The sequence below is a fragment of the Chiloscyllium plagiosum genome, unplaced genomic scaffold, assembly GCF_037043375.1.
Source record: "Chiloscyllium plagiosum isolate Xiang-an unplaced genomic scaffold, Cpla_swu_hap1 HiC_scaffold_31, whole genome shotgun sequence".
NCBI classification, from domain to species: domain Eukaryota; kingdom Metazoa; phylum Chordata; class Chondrichthyes; order Orectolobiformes; family Hemiscylliidae; genus Chiloscyllium; species Chiloscyllium plagiosum.
The window spans coordinates 5,210,704-5,228,038 of record NW_028270169.1 but is presented as its reverse complement, the minus strand read 5'-3'; the positions used below and the strand labels follow the sequence as shown (position 1 = coordinate 5,228,038).

The following is a 17,335-nucleotide window of genomic DNA, read 5'->3' as shown; positions in this document are numbered from 1 at the left end:
AACATGTTTCCGCTGATCGGTGAGTGCCGAACCAGAGGACATAGCTTAAAAATACGGGGTAGACCATTTAGGACAGAGATGAGGAGAAACTTCTTCACTCAGAGTGGGGCTGTGTGGAATGCTCTGCCCCAGAGGGCAGTGGAGGCCCAGTCTCTGGATTCATTTAAGAAAGAGTTGGATAGAGCTCTCGAAGATAGTGGAATCAAGGGTTATGGAGATAAGGCAGGAACAGGATACTGATTAAGGATGATCAGCCAGTTGAGTTTTGTTTGTTTGTTTTTTTTTTCTTTTTGGTTTTATTTTGTTGTTTTGTTTTTATTTTTTGTCAAATTTTGGCTATTGTATATTTGAGCTAATTGTATATCAATGTTTATATCTGAGAGTTTTGTTTATTTTTGTAAACTTGTAAAAATGTTAAATTTCTAATAAAAATATCTATTTAAAAAAAAGGATGATCAGCCATGATCATATTGAATGGCGGTGCAGACTCGAAGGGCTGAATGGCCTCCTCCTGCACCTATTGTCTATTGTCTATTGTCCTTGTAAATCTTTTCTGAACCCTTTCAAGTTTCACAACATCTTTCCGACAGGAAGGAGACCAGAATTGCACGCAATATTCCAACAGTGGCCTAACCAATGTCCTGTACAGCCGCAACATGACCCTACCAACTCCTGTACTCAATACTCTGACCAATAAAGGAAAGCATACCAGAGGCCTTCTTCACTATCCTATCTACCTGCGACTCCACTTTCAAGGAGCTATGAACCTGCACTCCAAGGTCTCTTTGTTCAGCAACACTCCCTAGGACCTTACCATTGAGTGTATAAGTCCTGCTAAGATTTGCTTTCCCAAAATACAGTGCCTCGCATTTATCTGAATTAAACTCCATCTGCCACTTCTCAGTCCATCTGGTCCAGATCCTGTTGTAATCTGAGGTAACCTTCTTCGCTGTCCACTACACCTCCAATTTTGGTGTCATCAGAAAACTCACTGACTATACCACTTATGCTCACATCCAAATCATTTATGTAAATGATTAAAAGTAGTGGATCCAGCACCGATCCATGTGGCACTCCACTGTCACAGGCCTCCAGTCTGAAAAACATCCCTCCACCACCACCCTCTGTCTTCTACCTTTGAGCCAGTTCTGTATCCAAATGGCGAGTTCTCCCTGTATTCCACGAGATCTAACCTTGCTAATCAGTCTCCCATGAGGAACCTTGTCGAACACCTTACTGAAGTCCATATAGATCACATCTACCACACTGCCATCATCAATCCTCTTTGTTACTTCTTTAAAAAACTCAATCAAGTTTGTGAGACATGATTTCCCACTCATAAAGCCATGCTGACTATCCCTAATCAGTCCTTGCCTTTCCAAATACATGTACATCCTGTCCCTCAGGATTCCCTCCAACAACCTGCCCACCACTGACGTCAGGCTCACTGGGGTATAGATCCCTGGCTTGTCCTTACCACCTTTATTAGACAGTGGCACCATGATAGTCAACTTCCAGTCTTCCAGCACCTCACCTGTGACTATCAATGATATGAATATTTCAGTAAGAGACCCAGCAATTACAGTAAACTCATCCTATAGGTGCCCAGCATATGGCCTTTAGGAATGGTATTTGTTAGATCTGGAGGGTGTGGTGAGCAGACAGGGATAGTGGGTGAGCAGAGAGGCACGTGGGGTGGAGAGGGACAGGGTTTGAGGTGAAGGCCAGAGAGGGAGAAGGGAAAATAGGAGGGGGTAGGAAGGGATATGGACGGGGAATGGGAAGGGAGGTGGAAGGGGATACGAAAGGAGATGGAGATGGATGGGGAACAGGTAGGGATGGAGTGGGAAGTGGAGGGGGATGGAGAGGAGTGAAGGGGTTTGGGAAGGGGAATGGAGAGATGCAGGAAGATGGGGAGGGGTAGGGGATGGGTGATGAAAGGGGACAGGGAGATGGAGAGAAATGGGGATAGGGAGATGGAGGAAGTGGGTAGATTAGATTAGATTACTTACAGTGTGGAAACAGGCCCTTTGGCCCAACAAGTCCACACCGACCCGCCGAAGCGCAGTCCACACCGACCCGCCGAAGCGCAATCCACCTATTCCCCTACATTTACTCCTTACCTAACACTAGGGACAATTTAGCATGGCCAATTCACCTGACCTGCACATCTTTGGACTGTGGGAGGAAACCGGAGCACCCGGAGGAAACCCACGCAGACATGGGGAGAATGTGCAAACTCCACACAGTCAGTCACGCCTGAGGCGGGAATTGAACCCGGGTCTCTGGCGCTGTGAGGCAGCAGTGCTAACCACTGTGCCACCATGCCACCCACTGTATTTGGGGTGGAGAATGGGAGAGGGATGGTGGTGGAGGGGGAGATGGAGGGGGGAAGGAGATGTGGAGGGGTTGAGGATGGAGAGAGATGGGCTGAGGAGATGGAGGAAGATGGGGAGGGGGATGGGAATGTTCAGGGAGATGGGATGAAGAGGTTGGGGAGGGCAAGTGCCCTGGAGTTAGGGATGGACCAAATGGTCTATTTCTGAAACTTGATTGGTTAAACATGTGAGTTTAATGCACCACCCAGTGTGATCCTGAGGCCAACACAGAGAATGAGGAGCAGCCTGCAGCTCCCCCTGTAGGCCATGGGAACATGAACTCATCTTCCATCCAGTGATACAATGGGATATGGTTATCATATGGACCACATGGACGAAGGGATTGGATAGCTATATTAGATCTAACCCAATACCATCAGGGACACCATTGATTTAGGTGGGGCCAGCTGGTGGCCAAAATGAGTATTGTAAGGGCCAGATCCTGGGAAACTGATGATAAAACATGGGACTAGGAATTGGCCATTCAGCCCATCCAGTCTGCTCCACCACGCAATGAGATCATGGTGGTTCTGGTCATTCTCAACTCCACTTTACTGCTTTTTCCCCATTATCCTTGATTCCCTCCCTGATTAAAAATACAGCCTCTCCTACCGTCTGCAGTAAACAATTTCAGATTCACTTCTGCCTGAGATGAGACATATCTCCTCAGTGCTGTCATCTCTGCTCGCACAGTTTCAATAGCTCTCATTACACAAACATCCCGATCACATGGGCTTTTCTTTATTGGGGTCTATCCATCTTTTGGGCAACAGCTATCTCCTCGAATTCCAGGCCACGGAACTGAATTCAGTGTATATGGAATCCAGTATATTTGAATTACAACATAACTGGAATATAGTGTACATGGAATGCAGTGTATATGACTTGCGATGTATACGGAATCCAGCATACAGATCATTCTGGTATATCACGGGTTTCGTCAACACCAATTGGCTATAATGTGATTGGCAAATTGGGGACATTGTTGCGACAATGTGAACTTTCCACTGAACGAGTATAGCAGCTTTCTGTCAGGAAATTCTACAGCGCAATTGTCTACAGGGTGAGGTTATAGAGGAACACAGCTGTCACAATATCGCAGAACAACTTGTATATGAAAGGCAGTCTATCTCAAATGCAATGTATTTGGAATGCAGTGTACATTGGATACAGTGTATATAGGGTGCAGTGTATATGGGGTGCAGTGTTTATGGAATGCAGTGAATATGGGGTGCAGTGTATATGGGATGCAGTGTGTATGAGGTGCGGTGTATATGGGATGCAGTGTATATGGAATGCGACAGATATGGGATACAGTGTATATGGGATACAGTGCATATGGAATGCAGTGTATATGGAATGCAGTCTATATGGAATGTAGTGTATATGGATTGCAGTGTATATACAATGCAGTGTATATAGGATGCAATATATACGGGATGCAGTGTTTTTGGGATGCAGTGCATATCGATGTTTATGGGGTGCAGTGTGTATGGGATGCAGTGTCTATTGGGTGCAGTGTATATTGGGTGCTGTGTGAATGGGATGCAGTGTATATGGGGTGCAGTGTATATGGGGCGCAATGTGTATGGGATGCAGTGTGTATGGGATGCAGAGTATATGGGATGCAGTGTATATGGGGTACAGTGAGTATCAGATGAGTGTGTATGGGATGCAGTGCGTATGGGGTGCAGTGTGTGGGGGTGCAGTGTGTATGGGATGCAGTGTATATGGGATGCAGTGTATATGGGGTGCAGTGTATACGGGGTGCAGTGTATACGGGGTGCAATGTGTATGGGATGCAGTGTGTATAGGATGCAGTGCGTATGGGGTGCAGTGTGTATGGGATGTAGTGTATATGGGATGCAGTGTATATGGGGTGCAGTGTATATGGGGTGCAGTGTGTATGGGATGCAGTGTGTGTGGGATGCAGTGCGTATGGGGTGCAGTGTGTATAGGTAGCAGTGCGTATGGGGTGCAGTGTATATGGGATGCAGTGTATATGGGGTGCAGTGTGTGGGGGATGCGGTGTATATGGGATGCAGTGTATATGGGGTGCAGTGTGTATGGGATACAGTGTATATGGGATGCAGTGTATATGGGATGCAGTCTGTATGGGGTGCAATGTGTATGGGGTGCAGCGTTTATGGGGTGCAGTGTATATGGGGTGCAGTGTATATGGGGTGCAGCGTTTATGGGGTGCAGTGTATATGGGGTGCAGTGTGTATGGGATGCAGTGTATATGGGATGAAGTGTATATGGGATGCCGTGTTTATGGGGTGCAGTGTGTATGGGGTGCAGTGTATATGGGGTGCAGTGTGTATGGGATGCAGTATATATAGGATGCAGTGTATATGGGGTGCAGTGTGTATGGAATGCAGTGTATATGGGGTGCAGCGTTTATGGGGTGCAGTGTGTATGGGATGCAGTGTACATGGGGTGCAGTGTATATGGGATGCAGTGTATATGGGATGCAGTGTATGTGGGGTGCAGTGTATATGGGGTGCAGTGTGTATGGGATGCAGTGTGTATGGGATGCAGTGTGTATGGGGTGCAGTGTGAATGGGGTGCAGTGTGTATGGGATGTAGTGTATATGGGATGCAGTGTATATGGGGTGCAGTGTATATGGGGTGCAGTGTGTATGAGGTGCAGTGTGTATGGGATGCAGTGTATATGGGATGCAGTGTATATGGGGTGCAGTGTGTGGGGGATGCAGTGTATATGGGATGCAGTGTATATGGGGTGCAGTGAGTATGGGATGCAGTGTATATGGGATGCAGTGTATATGGGGTGCAGTGTGTGGGGGATGCAGTGTATATGGGATGCAGTGTATATGGGGTGCAGTGTGTATGGGATACAGTGTATATGGGATGCAGTGTATATGGGGTGCAGTGTGTATGGGATGTAGTGTCTATGGGATGCAGTGTGTATGGGATGCAGTGTATATGGGATGCAGTGTGCATGGAATGCAGTGTATATGGGGTGCAGTGTTTATGGGGTGCAGTGTTCATGGGATGCAGTGTATATGGGATGCCGTGTATATGGGGTAGAGAGTGTATGGGGTGCAGTGTATATGGGGTGCAGTGTGTATGGGATGCAGTATATATAGGATGCAGTGTTTATGGGATGCAGTGTGTATGGAATGCAGTGTATATGGGGTGCAGCGTTTATGGGGTGCAGTGTATATGGGGTGCAGTGTATATGGGATGCTGAGTATATGGGATGCTGTGTATATGGGGTGCAGTGTATATGGGATGCAATGTATATGAGGTGCAGTGTGTATGGGATGCAGTGTATATGGGGTGCAGTGTGTATGGGGTGCAGTGTATATGAGGTGCAGTGTGTATGGAATGCAGTGTATATGGGGCGCAGTGTGTATGGGATGCAGTGTATATGGGGTGCAGTGTATATGAGATGCAGTGTATATGGGGTGCAGTGTATATGGGATGCAGTGTATATGAGGTGCAGTGTGTATGGGATACAGTGTATATGGGATGGAGTGTATATGGGATGCAGTGTGTATGGGCTGCAGTGTGTATGGGGTGCAATGTGTATGGGATACAGTGTATATGGGATGCAGTGTGTATGGGGTGCAGTGTGTATGGGGTGCAATGTGTATGGGGTGCAGTGTATATGGGGTGCAGTGTATATGAGGTGCAGTGTGTATGGAATGCAGTGTATATGGGGTGCAGTGTGTATGGGATGCAGTGTATATGGGGTGCAGTGTATATGAGATGCAGTGTATATGGGGTGCAGTGTATATGGGATGCAGTGTATATGAGGTGCAGTGTGTATGGGATACAGTGTATATGGGATGCAGTGTATATGGGATGCAGTGTGTATGGGCTGCAGTGTGTATGGGGTGCAATGTGTATGGGATACAGTGTATATGGGATGCAGTGTGTATGGGGTGCAGTGTATATGGGATGCAGTGTATATGGGATGCTGAGTATATGGGATGCTGTGTATATGGGGTGCAGTGTATATGGGATGCAGTGTATATGAGGTGCAGTGTGTATGGGATGCAGTGTATATGGGGTGCAGTGTGTATGGGGTGCAGTGTATATGAGGTGCAGTGTGTATGGAATGCAGTGTATATGGGGTGCAGTGTGTATGGGATGCAGTGTATATGGGGTGCAGTGTATATGAGATGCAGTGTATATGGGGTGCAGTGTATATGGGATGCAGTGTATATGAGGTGCAGTGTGTATGGGATACAGTGTATATGGGATGCAGGGTATATGGGATGCAGTGTGTATGGGCTGCAGTGTGTATGGGGTGCAATGTGTATGGGATACAGTGTATATGGGATGCAGTGTGTATGGGGTGCAGCGTGTATGGGGTGCAATGTGTATGGGGTGCAGTGTATATGGGGTGCAGCGTTTATGGGGTGCAGTGTATATGGGGTGCAGTGTGTATTGGATGCAGTGTATATGGGATGCAGTGTATATGGGATGCCGTGTATATGGGGTGCAGTGTGTATGGGGTGCAGTGTATATGGGGTGCAGTGTGTATGGGATGCAGTATATATAGGATGCAGTGTATATGGGGTGCAGTGTGTATGGAATGCCGTGTATATGGGGTGCAGCGTTTATGGGGTGCAGTGTGTATGGGATGCAGTGCATATGGGGTGCAGTGTATATGGGATGCAGTGTATATGGGATGCAGTGTATATGGGGTGCAGTGTATATGGGGTGCAGTGTGTATGGGATGCAGTGTGTATGGGATGCAGTGCGTATGGGGTGCAGTGTGTATGGGATGTAGTGTATATGGGATGCAGTGTATATGGGGTGCAGTGTGTATGGGATGCAGTGTGTATGGAATGCAGTGTGTATGGGATGCAGTGTGTATGGGATGCAGTGTATATGGGGTGCAGTGTATATGGGATGCAGTGTATATGGGGTGCAGTGTGTGGGGGATGCAGTGTATATGGGATGCAGTGTATATGGGGTGCAGTGTGTATGGGATACAGTGTATATGGGATGCAGTGTATATGGGGTAGAGTGTGTATGGGGTGCAGTGTATATGGGGTGCAGTGTGTATGGGATGCAGTATATATAGAATGCAGTGTTTATGGGATGCAGTGTGTACGGAATGCAGTGTATATGGGGTGCAGCGTTTATGGGGTGCAGTGTATATGGGGTGCAGTGTGTATGGGATGCAGTGTATATGGGATGCAGTGTATATGGGGTGCAGTGTATATCGGGTGCAGTGTATATTGGGTGCAGTGTATATGGAGTGCAGTGTATATGGGGTGCAGTGTATATGGGGTGCAGTGTGTATGGGGTGCAGTGTATATGGGATGCAGTGTATATGGGATGCTGAGTATATGGGATGCAGTGTATATGGGGTGCAGTGTTCATGGGATGCAGTGTATATGGGATGCCGTGTATATGGGGTAGAGTGTGTATGGGGTGCAGTGTATATGGGATGCAGTGTATATGGGATGCTGAGTATATGGGATGCAGTGTATATGGGGTGCAGTGTTCATGGGATGCAGTGTATATGGGATTCCGTGTATATGGGGTAGAGTGTGTATGGGGTGCAGTGTATATGGGATGCAGTGTATATGGGATGCTGAGTATATGGGATGCAGTGTATATGGGGTGCAGTGTTCATGGGATGCAGTGTATATGGGATGCCGTGTATATGGGGTAGAGTGTGTATGGGGTGCAGTGTATATGGGATGCAGTGTATATGGGATGCTGAGTATATGGGATGCAGTGTATATGGGGTGCAGTGTATATGGGATGCAGTGTATATGAGGTGCAGTGTGTATGGGATGCAGTGTATATGGGGTGCAGTGTGTATGGGGTGCAGTGTATATGAGGTGCAGTGTGTATGGAATGCAGTGTATATGGGGCGCAGTGTGTATGGGATGCAGTGTATATGGGGTGCAGTGTATATGAGATGCAGTGTATATGGGGTGCAGTGTATATGGGATGCAGTGTATATGAGGTGCAGTGTGTATGGGATACAGTGTATATGGGATGCAGTGTATATGGGATGCAGTGTATATGGGGTGCAGTGTGTATGGGATACAGTGTATATGGGATGCAGTGTATATGGGGTGCAGTGTGTATGGGATGCAGTGTATATGGGATGCAGTGTGCATGGAATGCAGTGTATATAGGGTGCAGTGTTTATGGGGTGCAGTGTTCATGGGATGCAGTGTATATGGGATGCCGTGTATATGGGGTAGAGTGTGTATGGGGTGCAGTGTATATGGGGTGCAGTGTGTATGGGATGCAGTATATATAGAATGCAGTGTTTATGGGATGCAGTGTGTACGGAATGCAGTGTATATGGGGTGCAGCGTTTATGGGGTGCAGTGTATATGGGGTGCAGTGTGTATGGGATGCAGTGTATATGGGATGCAGTGTATATGGGGTGCAGTGTATATCGGGTGCAGTGTATATTGGGTGCAGTGTATATGGAGTGCAGTGTATATGGGGTGCAGTGTATATGGGGTGCAGTGTGTATGGGGTGCAGTGTATATGGGATGCAGTATATATGGGATGCTGAGTATATGGGATGCAGTGTATATGGGGTGCAGTGTTCATGGGATGCAGTGTATATGGGATGCCGTGTATATGGGGTAGAGTGTGTATGGGGTGCAGTGTATATGGGATGCAGTGTATATGGGATGCTGAGTATATGGGATGCAGTGTATATGGGGTGCAGTGTTCATGGGATGCAGTGTATATGGGATGCCGTGTATATGGGGTAGAGTGTGTATGGGGTGCAGTGTATATGGGGTGCAGTGTGTATGGGATGCAGTATATATAGAATGCAGTGTTTATGGGATGCAGTGTGTACGGAATGCAGTGTATATGGGGTGCAGCGTTTATGGGGTGCAGTGTATATGGGGTGCAGTGTGTATGGGATGCAGTGTATATGGGATGCAGTGTATATGGGGTGCAGTGTATATCGGGTGCAGTGTATATTGGGTGCAGTGTATATGGAGTGCAGTGTATATGGGGTGCAGTGTATATGGGGTGCAGTGTGTATGGGGTGCAGTGTATATGGGATGCAGTATATATGGGATGCTGAGTATATGGGATGCAGTGTATATGGGGTGCAGTGTTCATGGGATGCAGTGTATATGGGATGCCGTGTATATGGGGTAGAGTGTGTATGGGGTGCAGTGTATATGGGATGCAGTGTATATGGGATGCTGAGTATATGGGATGCAGTGTATATGGGGTGCAGTGTTCATGGGATGCAGTGTATATGGGATGCCGTGTATATGGGGTAGAGTGTGTATGGGGTGCAGTGTATATGGGATGCAGTGTATATGGGATGCTGAGTATATGGGATGCAGTGTATATGGGGTGCAGTGTTCATGGGATGCAGTGTATATGGGATGCCGTGTATATGGGGTAGAGTGTGTATGGGGTGCAGTGTATATGGGATGCAGTGTATATGGGATGCTGAGTATATGGGATGCAGTGTATATGGGGTGCAGTGTATATGGGATGCAGTGTATATGAGGTGCAGTGTGTATGGGATGCAGTGTATATGGGGTGCAGTGTGTATGGGGTGCAGTGTGAATGGGGTGCAGTGTATATGAGGTGCAGTGTGTATGGAATGCAGTGTATATGGGGTGCAGTGTGTATGGGATGCAGTGTATATGGGGTGCAGTGTATATGAGATGCAGTGTATATGGGGTGCAGTGTATATGGGATGCAGTGTATATGAGGTGCAGTGTGTATGGGATGCAGTGTATATGGGGTGCAGTGTGAATGGGGTGCAGTGTATATGAGGTGCAGTGTGTATGGAATGCAGTGTATATGGGGTGCAGTGTGTATGGGGTGCAGTGTATATGGGGTGCAGTGTGTATGGCGTGCAGTGTGTATGGGGTGCAGTGTGTATGGTGTGCAGTGTGTATGGGATGCAGTGTATATGGGGTGCAGTGTATATGAGGTGCAGTGAGTATTGGGTGCAGTGTATATGGGGTGCAGTGTATATGGGGTGCAGTGTGTATGGGATGCAGTGTATATGGGGTGCAGTGAGTATTGGGTGCAGTGTATATGGGATGCAGTGTATATGAGGTGCAGTGTGTATGGGATGCAGTGTATATGGGGTGCAGTGTGTATGGGGTGCAGTGTGAATGGGGTGCAGTGTATATGAGGTGCAGTGTGTATGGAATGCAGTGTATATGGGGTGCAGTGTGTATGGGGTGCAGTGTATATGGGGTGCAGTGTGTATGGCGTGCAGTGTGTATGGGGTGCAGTGTGTATGGTGTGCAGTGTGTATGGGATGCAGTGTATATGGGGTGCAGTGTATATGAGGTGCAGTGAGTATTGGGTGCAGTGTATATGGGGTGCAGTGTATATGGGGTGCAGTATACTCCCCACCTTCGTTCTGGACTCCATCCACGCCCTTCATCTCCTCCAAGACTGGTTTCCGTGGTCCCCAATGCCTCACCGTCAGCCTGGACATCCAGTCCCTCTACACATCCATCTGCCACAATGAAGGCCTCCAAGCCCTCTGTTTCTTTCTCTCCCAGCATCGCCACCTATACCCTTCCACTGACATCGTCGTCCACCTGGTGGAACAGGTCCTACCCCTCAACAGCATCTCCTTCCAATCATCCCTATTCCTCCAAACCAAAGGGGTAGCCATGGGCATCCGCACGGGCCTCAGTTATGCCTGTCCCTTCATCGGGTACATGGAACAGTCCATCATCCGCAGCTACACTGGCACACTTCTCCAGCTTTTCCTCCGCTACGTCGGTGACTGTATTGACACCACCTCGTGCTCCCAAGAGGAGGTTGATCAGTTTATCAACTTCACCAACACCTTCCACCCCAATCTTAAGTTCACCTGGACCATCGTGGACACCTCCCTCCCCTTCCTGGAACTCTCCATCTCCATCTCCAGTGATCGACTCAACACGGACATCAACTACAAATGCACGGGCTCCCACTGCTACCTACCCCATCACCAGGGATATATTTCCCACCTCACCCCTATCTGTGTTCCGGAGACCATTCCTTGCATCACTCCATTGTCCGATCCACGCCCCCACCCCCGCAACCAACCCACTCCTCCCTCCCAGCACCTTCCCCTGCCACCGCAGGAATTGCAAAACCTGTCCCCTCACCTCCTCCCTCACCTCCATCCAAGGCCCCAAAGGAGCCTTCCACATCAGACAGAGATTTTCCTGCACTTCCACACATCCCATCTACTGTGTCTGTTGCATGTGACGCGATCTCCTCTACATTGGGGAGACAGGATGCCAACTCGCAGAGCGTTTCAGAGAGCATCTCTGGGACACCCGCACCCACCAACCCCACTGCCCTGTGGTCGAACACTTCAACTCCCCCAAGGACATAAAGGTCCTGGGCCTCCTCCATCTCCAAACCATAACCAGCGCACGCCTGGATGAAGGATGCCTCCTCTTCCACCTTGGGACCCTGCAACCACACAGGATCAATGTACATTTCCCCAATTCCCTCATTTCCCATCTCCCTACCTTATCCCAGATTAGATTCTCTACGGCGTGGAAACAGGACCTTCAGCCCAACAAGTCCACACTGACCCTCCGACAAGTGACCCACCCAGATCTATCTCCCTCTGACTGATGCACTTATCACTACGGGTAATTTAGCATGGCCAATTCACCTGACCTGCACATCTTTGGACTGTGGGAGGAAACCGGAGCACCCGGAGGAAACCCACGCAGACACGGGGAGAACGTGCAAACTCCACACAGTCAGTCGCCTGAGGCGGGAATTGATCCCGGGTGTTTGGCGCTGTGAGGCAGCAGTGCTAACCACTGAACAACTGTGCCGCCTGTTCCAACCCTCCAACTCAGCACCGCCCTCTTGACCTGTCCATTGTCTTTCCCACCTGTCCACACCACCCTCCTCTCTGACCTATCACCTTTACCCCCACCTCTATCTATCTAATGCACTCTCAGCTACATTCATTGCAGTCCACCCCCTCCCATGTATCTCCCCACACCCTCAACTCAGCCTCATTCCTGATGAAGGGTTTATACCTGAAACATCGATTCTCCTGCTCCTCAGATGCTGCCTGACCTGCTGTGTTTTTCCAGCACCACACTCTTGACTCTGATCTCTAGCAGCTGCAGTCCTCACTCTCTCCTCTTGTACGTGGAATGCAGTGTATTTGGAATGCAGTATACTTGGGACACAGTGCATATGAGTTGCAGTGTATTTGGAATGCAGTATAAATGGACTGCAGTGTATATAGGATTTAGCATATATGGAATGCTGTGTATATGGGGTACAATGTGTATGGGATGCAGGGTATATGGGGTGCAGTGTATTTGGAATGCAGTGTATATGGGGTGTAGTGTATTTGTAGTGTGGTATAAATGGGATACAGTGAATATTGGATGCAGCATATATGGAATGCAGTGTATATGGGATGCAGTGTATATGGAATGCAGTGTATATGGAGTGCAGTGTATTTGGGATACAGTGTATGTGGGATACAGTGCATATGGAATGCAGTGAACAGTATACAGGAGGCAGTGTATATGGGATGTAATGTATATGGGATGCAGTGTATGTTGGATACAGTGCATATGGAATGCAGTGTACAGTATATGGGATACAGTATATATGGTGTAGAGAGTATATGGAATGCAGTGTATAAGGGATTCAGTGAATACGGGATGCAGTGTATGTGGGATACAGTGTATTTAGAATGCAGTGTATTTGAGATGCGGTGTATTTGGAATGCAGTCTGTATGGAATGCAGTTTAATTGGGTTTCAGTGTATATGGGATACAGTGTATATGGAGTGCAGTGTATATGGTATGCAATGTACATTGGGTGCAGTGTATATGGGGTGCAGTGTATATAGGGTACAGTCCCTATGGGGTGCAGTGTACATAGGTTGCAGTGTATATGGTGTACAGACTCTATGGGGTGCAGTGTACATGGGGTGCAGTGTGTATGGGGTGCAGTGTATATGGGGTGCAGTGTGTACTGGGTGCAGTGTGTATGGGGTGCATTGTGTATGGGGTGCATTGTGTATGGGATGCAGTGTATATGGGGTGCAGTGTGTATGGGGTGCAGTATATATGGGGTGCAGTGTGTATGGGGTGCAGTGTATATTGGGTGCAGTGTGTATGGGATGAGCCTGATTCTGGGAGATGTCCTAAAGCTGCACAAGATGCTCTAACATTAACAGCAGTTTCCCTGACTCTCTCCTTGTGTTATAGAGATCCTCTGTCACTGAGCTGTTGTCCAGGCTGGAGGCAGCAGGGTAATGAGTGCTCCATCGGTAAGTGTCTTTTATAACTCACAGCAAACATTGAAATGTTAAAGTAAAGCAGTGTCTTTTCTCGAGGCTGGAACTGATGATCATATTCACTCTCTGAGCTGTGACCTCTCTGCTGTCAGGGACTGACCTGACACTGTTGTCTGATGCTGGAAAGAGTCCAGTAACGTGATTGGTTGGGTAAGAATTTTGTTTAGAATGGTGTGACCTGATTGGTTGAGCCAGGAATATGGAAGAGGTTTTATTGGTCAGCCAGCTGACTGGGTATGATTGGTGGGAGTGGGGATAACACTGAATGGGTTACTGGTTACGTTTAACCAAGTTACTGATTATTCATCTCAACTAATGGTGGTCAAAATTTATGCCACCAGGGCACATAGCTCAGGTTTCCAATAGAATGACAAAAGACAATTATTACCAACAGCTACACTTGGTCTATAACCTGGTGTTATGTGAGTTTTAACTTTGTAACTCCCCTCCTCGTTTCGGGTGATTTGATTCACTCACAGGAGCTGGTGTCACTGGCTTCACCAACATTTCTTGCCCACTCCTAATACCCCTGGGTATGGTAAGGGTGAGCTAGCTCCTGAAACTGCTGCGGTCCTTGGGCGAGATGGGTCACACAGCCGTGGAGGAGGGGCGGGGGGGGCGGTGGATGTGTGATATAAAACCAGGATGTGCTGGAGAAGCTGTGTCTGTCTCTGTGCACAGGCAGGAACAGAGGGAATGTTTTGGATTCAGAATGACTGTTCATGAAGTTAATGGAGCTTATATTCCTGAACATGTGAAAGGAAGGGAAGATGTTTCTTGTTAAAAGTCATAGAGTCACACAGCACGGAAACAGACCCTTCAGTTCAACTTGTCCTTGCCGACCAAGTTTCCCAAACTAAACTGACTGCATTTGAATCATATCCCTCTAAACCTGTCCTGTCTGTGTACCTGTCCAAAATGCTTTCCAATGTTGCAATTGTACCAGCCTCCACCACTTCCTCTGGCAGCTCATTCCATACACGTACCACCCTCTGTGTGAAAACGTTGTCCCTCAGGTCCCTTTTATATCTTTCCCCTCACCTCAAACGTATGCCCTCTAGTTTTGAACTCCCCCACCCTTTACTATTCACCTTATCTACACCCCTCATGATTTATAAATCTCTATTAGGTCACTCCTCAACCCCTCCGATGCTCCAGTGAAACAAATCCCACCCGATCCAGCCTCTCCCTATAACTCATACCCTCCAGTCCTGGCAACATTCTGGTACATCTTTTCTGACCCCTCCCCAGTTTAATCATATCCTTCCTATAGCAGAGCGACCAGAACTGCACACTGTACATCAGAAGTGGTCTCACCAACATCCTGTACAACCTCAACATGACACCCCAACCCCTACAATCAACGGTCTGAGCCATGAGGGCATGTTTTCCAAATGCCTTCTTTCTCACCCTGTCTACCTGTAAGGCAATTTTTGATGATTAGATTAGATTCCCTACAGTATGGAACCAGGCCCTTCAGCCCAACAAGTCCCTCCGAAGAGAAACCCTACATTTCCCACTGACTAATGCACCTAACACTACGGACAATTTAGCATGGCCAATTCACCTGACCTGCACATCTTTGGAGTGTGGGAGGAAACTGGAGCACCTGGAGAAAACCCACGCAGACACGGGGAGAGTGTGCAAACTCCACGCAGTCAGTCGCCCGAGGCTGGTATCGAACCCGGGACCCTGGTGTTGTGAGGCAGCCGTGCTGAACCCTTCGTTCTTGCTGTTGTATAACACTCCCCAGGGGCTCACCATCGACTGTGTGAGTCCTGTCCTGGTTTGTTTTACTAAGATGCAAGACCATGCATTTATCCAAATTAAACTCCATCTGCCACTCCTCAGCCCATTGGTCCAGTTGATCAAGATCCCTCTATAAGCTTCCTCACCCTCGAAAGGAGATGAAAAATGACATGGAATTGGAAGATCAGGACAGCTTTGAGAGAGAGTTCAGTGTATGCTTGTAGTGGGCCATAGCACTGAGTGTGGATTTCAAAATGTAGAGGTGACTGCTAACTGGGGAGCATTGGCTGTCTCGGAAATTCCTGTAATCCTGAGAGGAATCATACTGGACTCAAAACGTTCACTCTGTTTCTCTCTCCACAGGCACTGCTGAGTTTCTCCAGCACACTTTCGTGTTTGATTGCTCACCTCCCTGATCTGCAGTCTTGTGCTTTGATTACCCAGGTAGCTAATGGTTGGTGATGGGTTTGGACAGTCTGCTGGGTTCAATCATTTACATCTCACACTCTCTGGAATCCACCGGATCACTGTGTGGAGGCACTAGATTCCCACCTGCAAACAGGGAATGAGATCACTCCTCAAGAACATTATCCCATCCTCAGTGCTCATTTATTTACAAATGGACAGCCATTACTGACCCCTCATAGAGTAGAGTAATAGAGTCATAGAGATGTGCAGCATGGAAACAGGCCCTTCGGTCCAACCCGTCCATGCCGACCAGACATCCTAACCCAATCTAGTCCCACCTGCCAGCACCCGACCCATATCCCTCCAAACCCTTCCTATTCATATACCCATCCAAATTCCTCTTAAATGTTGCAATTGTACCAGCCTCCACCACATCCTCTGGCAGCTCATTCCGTACATGTACCACCCTCTGTGTGAAAATGTTGCCCCTTAGGTCTCTTTTATATCTTTCCCCTCTCCCCCTAAACCTATGCCCCTCTAGTTCTGGACTCCCCGATCCCAGGGAAAAGACTTTGCCTATTTACCCTATCCATGCCCCTCATCATTTTGTAAACCTCTATAAGGTCACCCCTCAGCCTCCAACGCTCCAGGGAAAACAGCCCCAGCCTGTTCAGCCTCCTGTAGCTCAGAGCCTCCAACCCTGGCAACATCCTTGTAAATCTTTTCTAAATCCTTCCAAGATAGTGCTGCCTCTCACTGAGTCAGGCATTATGGGGCAGATCTGAAAGATGCTATGGATTCAGATTTTTAGAAGCAGAGGGTGGGGTGGGTCCCATATTTACCCCCACCGCCATCACCGGTAGGACAGGTTGCCCTCACCCCCTCCCCCTCTACCCCTGCCATCCTCATGGTGTTGTTCATGGGATCTTGCTGTGTACTGTTGTGGGTTGCTGCATTTCCAGCGATGACTGTACTATTGGCTGTGAGGCGGGAGGGTTTGAGGTGTTCAGTGAGCTCTCACCTTTCTCTGTGTGCAGCGATCTGCGACGGGCCACATTCCTGCAGCCCGGAAGAGATCTGTGTCCGACCTGGAGTCTGCCGCTGTCCCCACGGATTCTTCGGAGCCAAGTGCATGACCAGTGAGTACACACTGTGACCCCCAGCCCATTAAAGCCGTGCTGTCTGTCCCCACACTCTGCGGCCTGGGGGTGACCAGTGTCAGCAGTGCTCCCTCCTCACTCCCTCCCTCCTGACTGCCTCCATCCTCTCAGCCCTCCCTAACTCTGTAACCTCCTCTAACACACCCCTCAGAGCTCTCTTAGTCCCCATCCCAGACCATTCCCCATCTTTACACCGGCCTATGCCTTCAGCTGCCTCAGCTCCGAACTCTGGGAATTCTCTCCCACTCCCTCTCTCTTCCTTTACCTTTCACCAGGGTCTAGCCTCCTGAGTAGGATCAGGTTCAGGCTTCGTTTGAAACATCCTTGAGGGGCCGCCGCAGAGTGTG

At 48.4% G+C, this 17,335-nt stretch overlaps 1 protein-coding gene across 1 annotated transcript in view; it reads left to right on the top strand.

Moving 5' to 3' along the window:
• Positions 1 to 17,335, top strand: part of scarf1 (scavenger receptor class F, member 1) — an 84,053-nt gene that overhangs the window by 6,528 nt on the left and 60,190 nt on the right. The window contains 2 exon segments of the mRNA XM_087977147.1: positions 13,583 to 13,644; positions 16,866 to 16,967. Of these exon segments, the coding sequence (XP_087833273.1) occupies positions 13,583 to 13,644; positions 16,866 to 16,967 (164 nt within the window).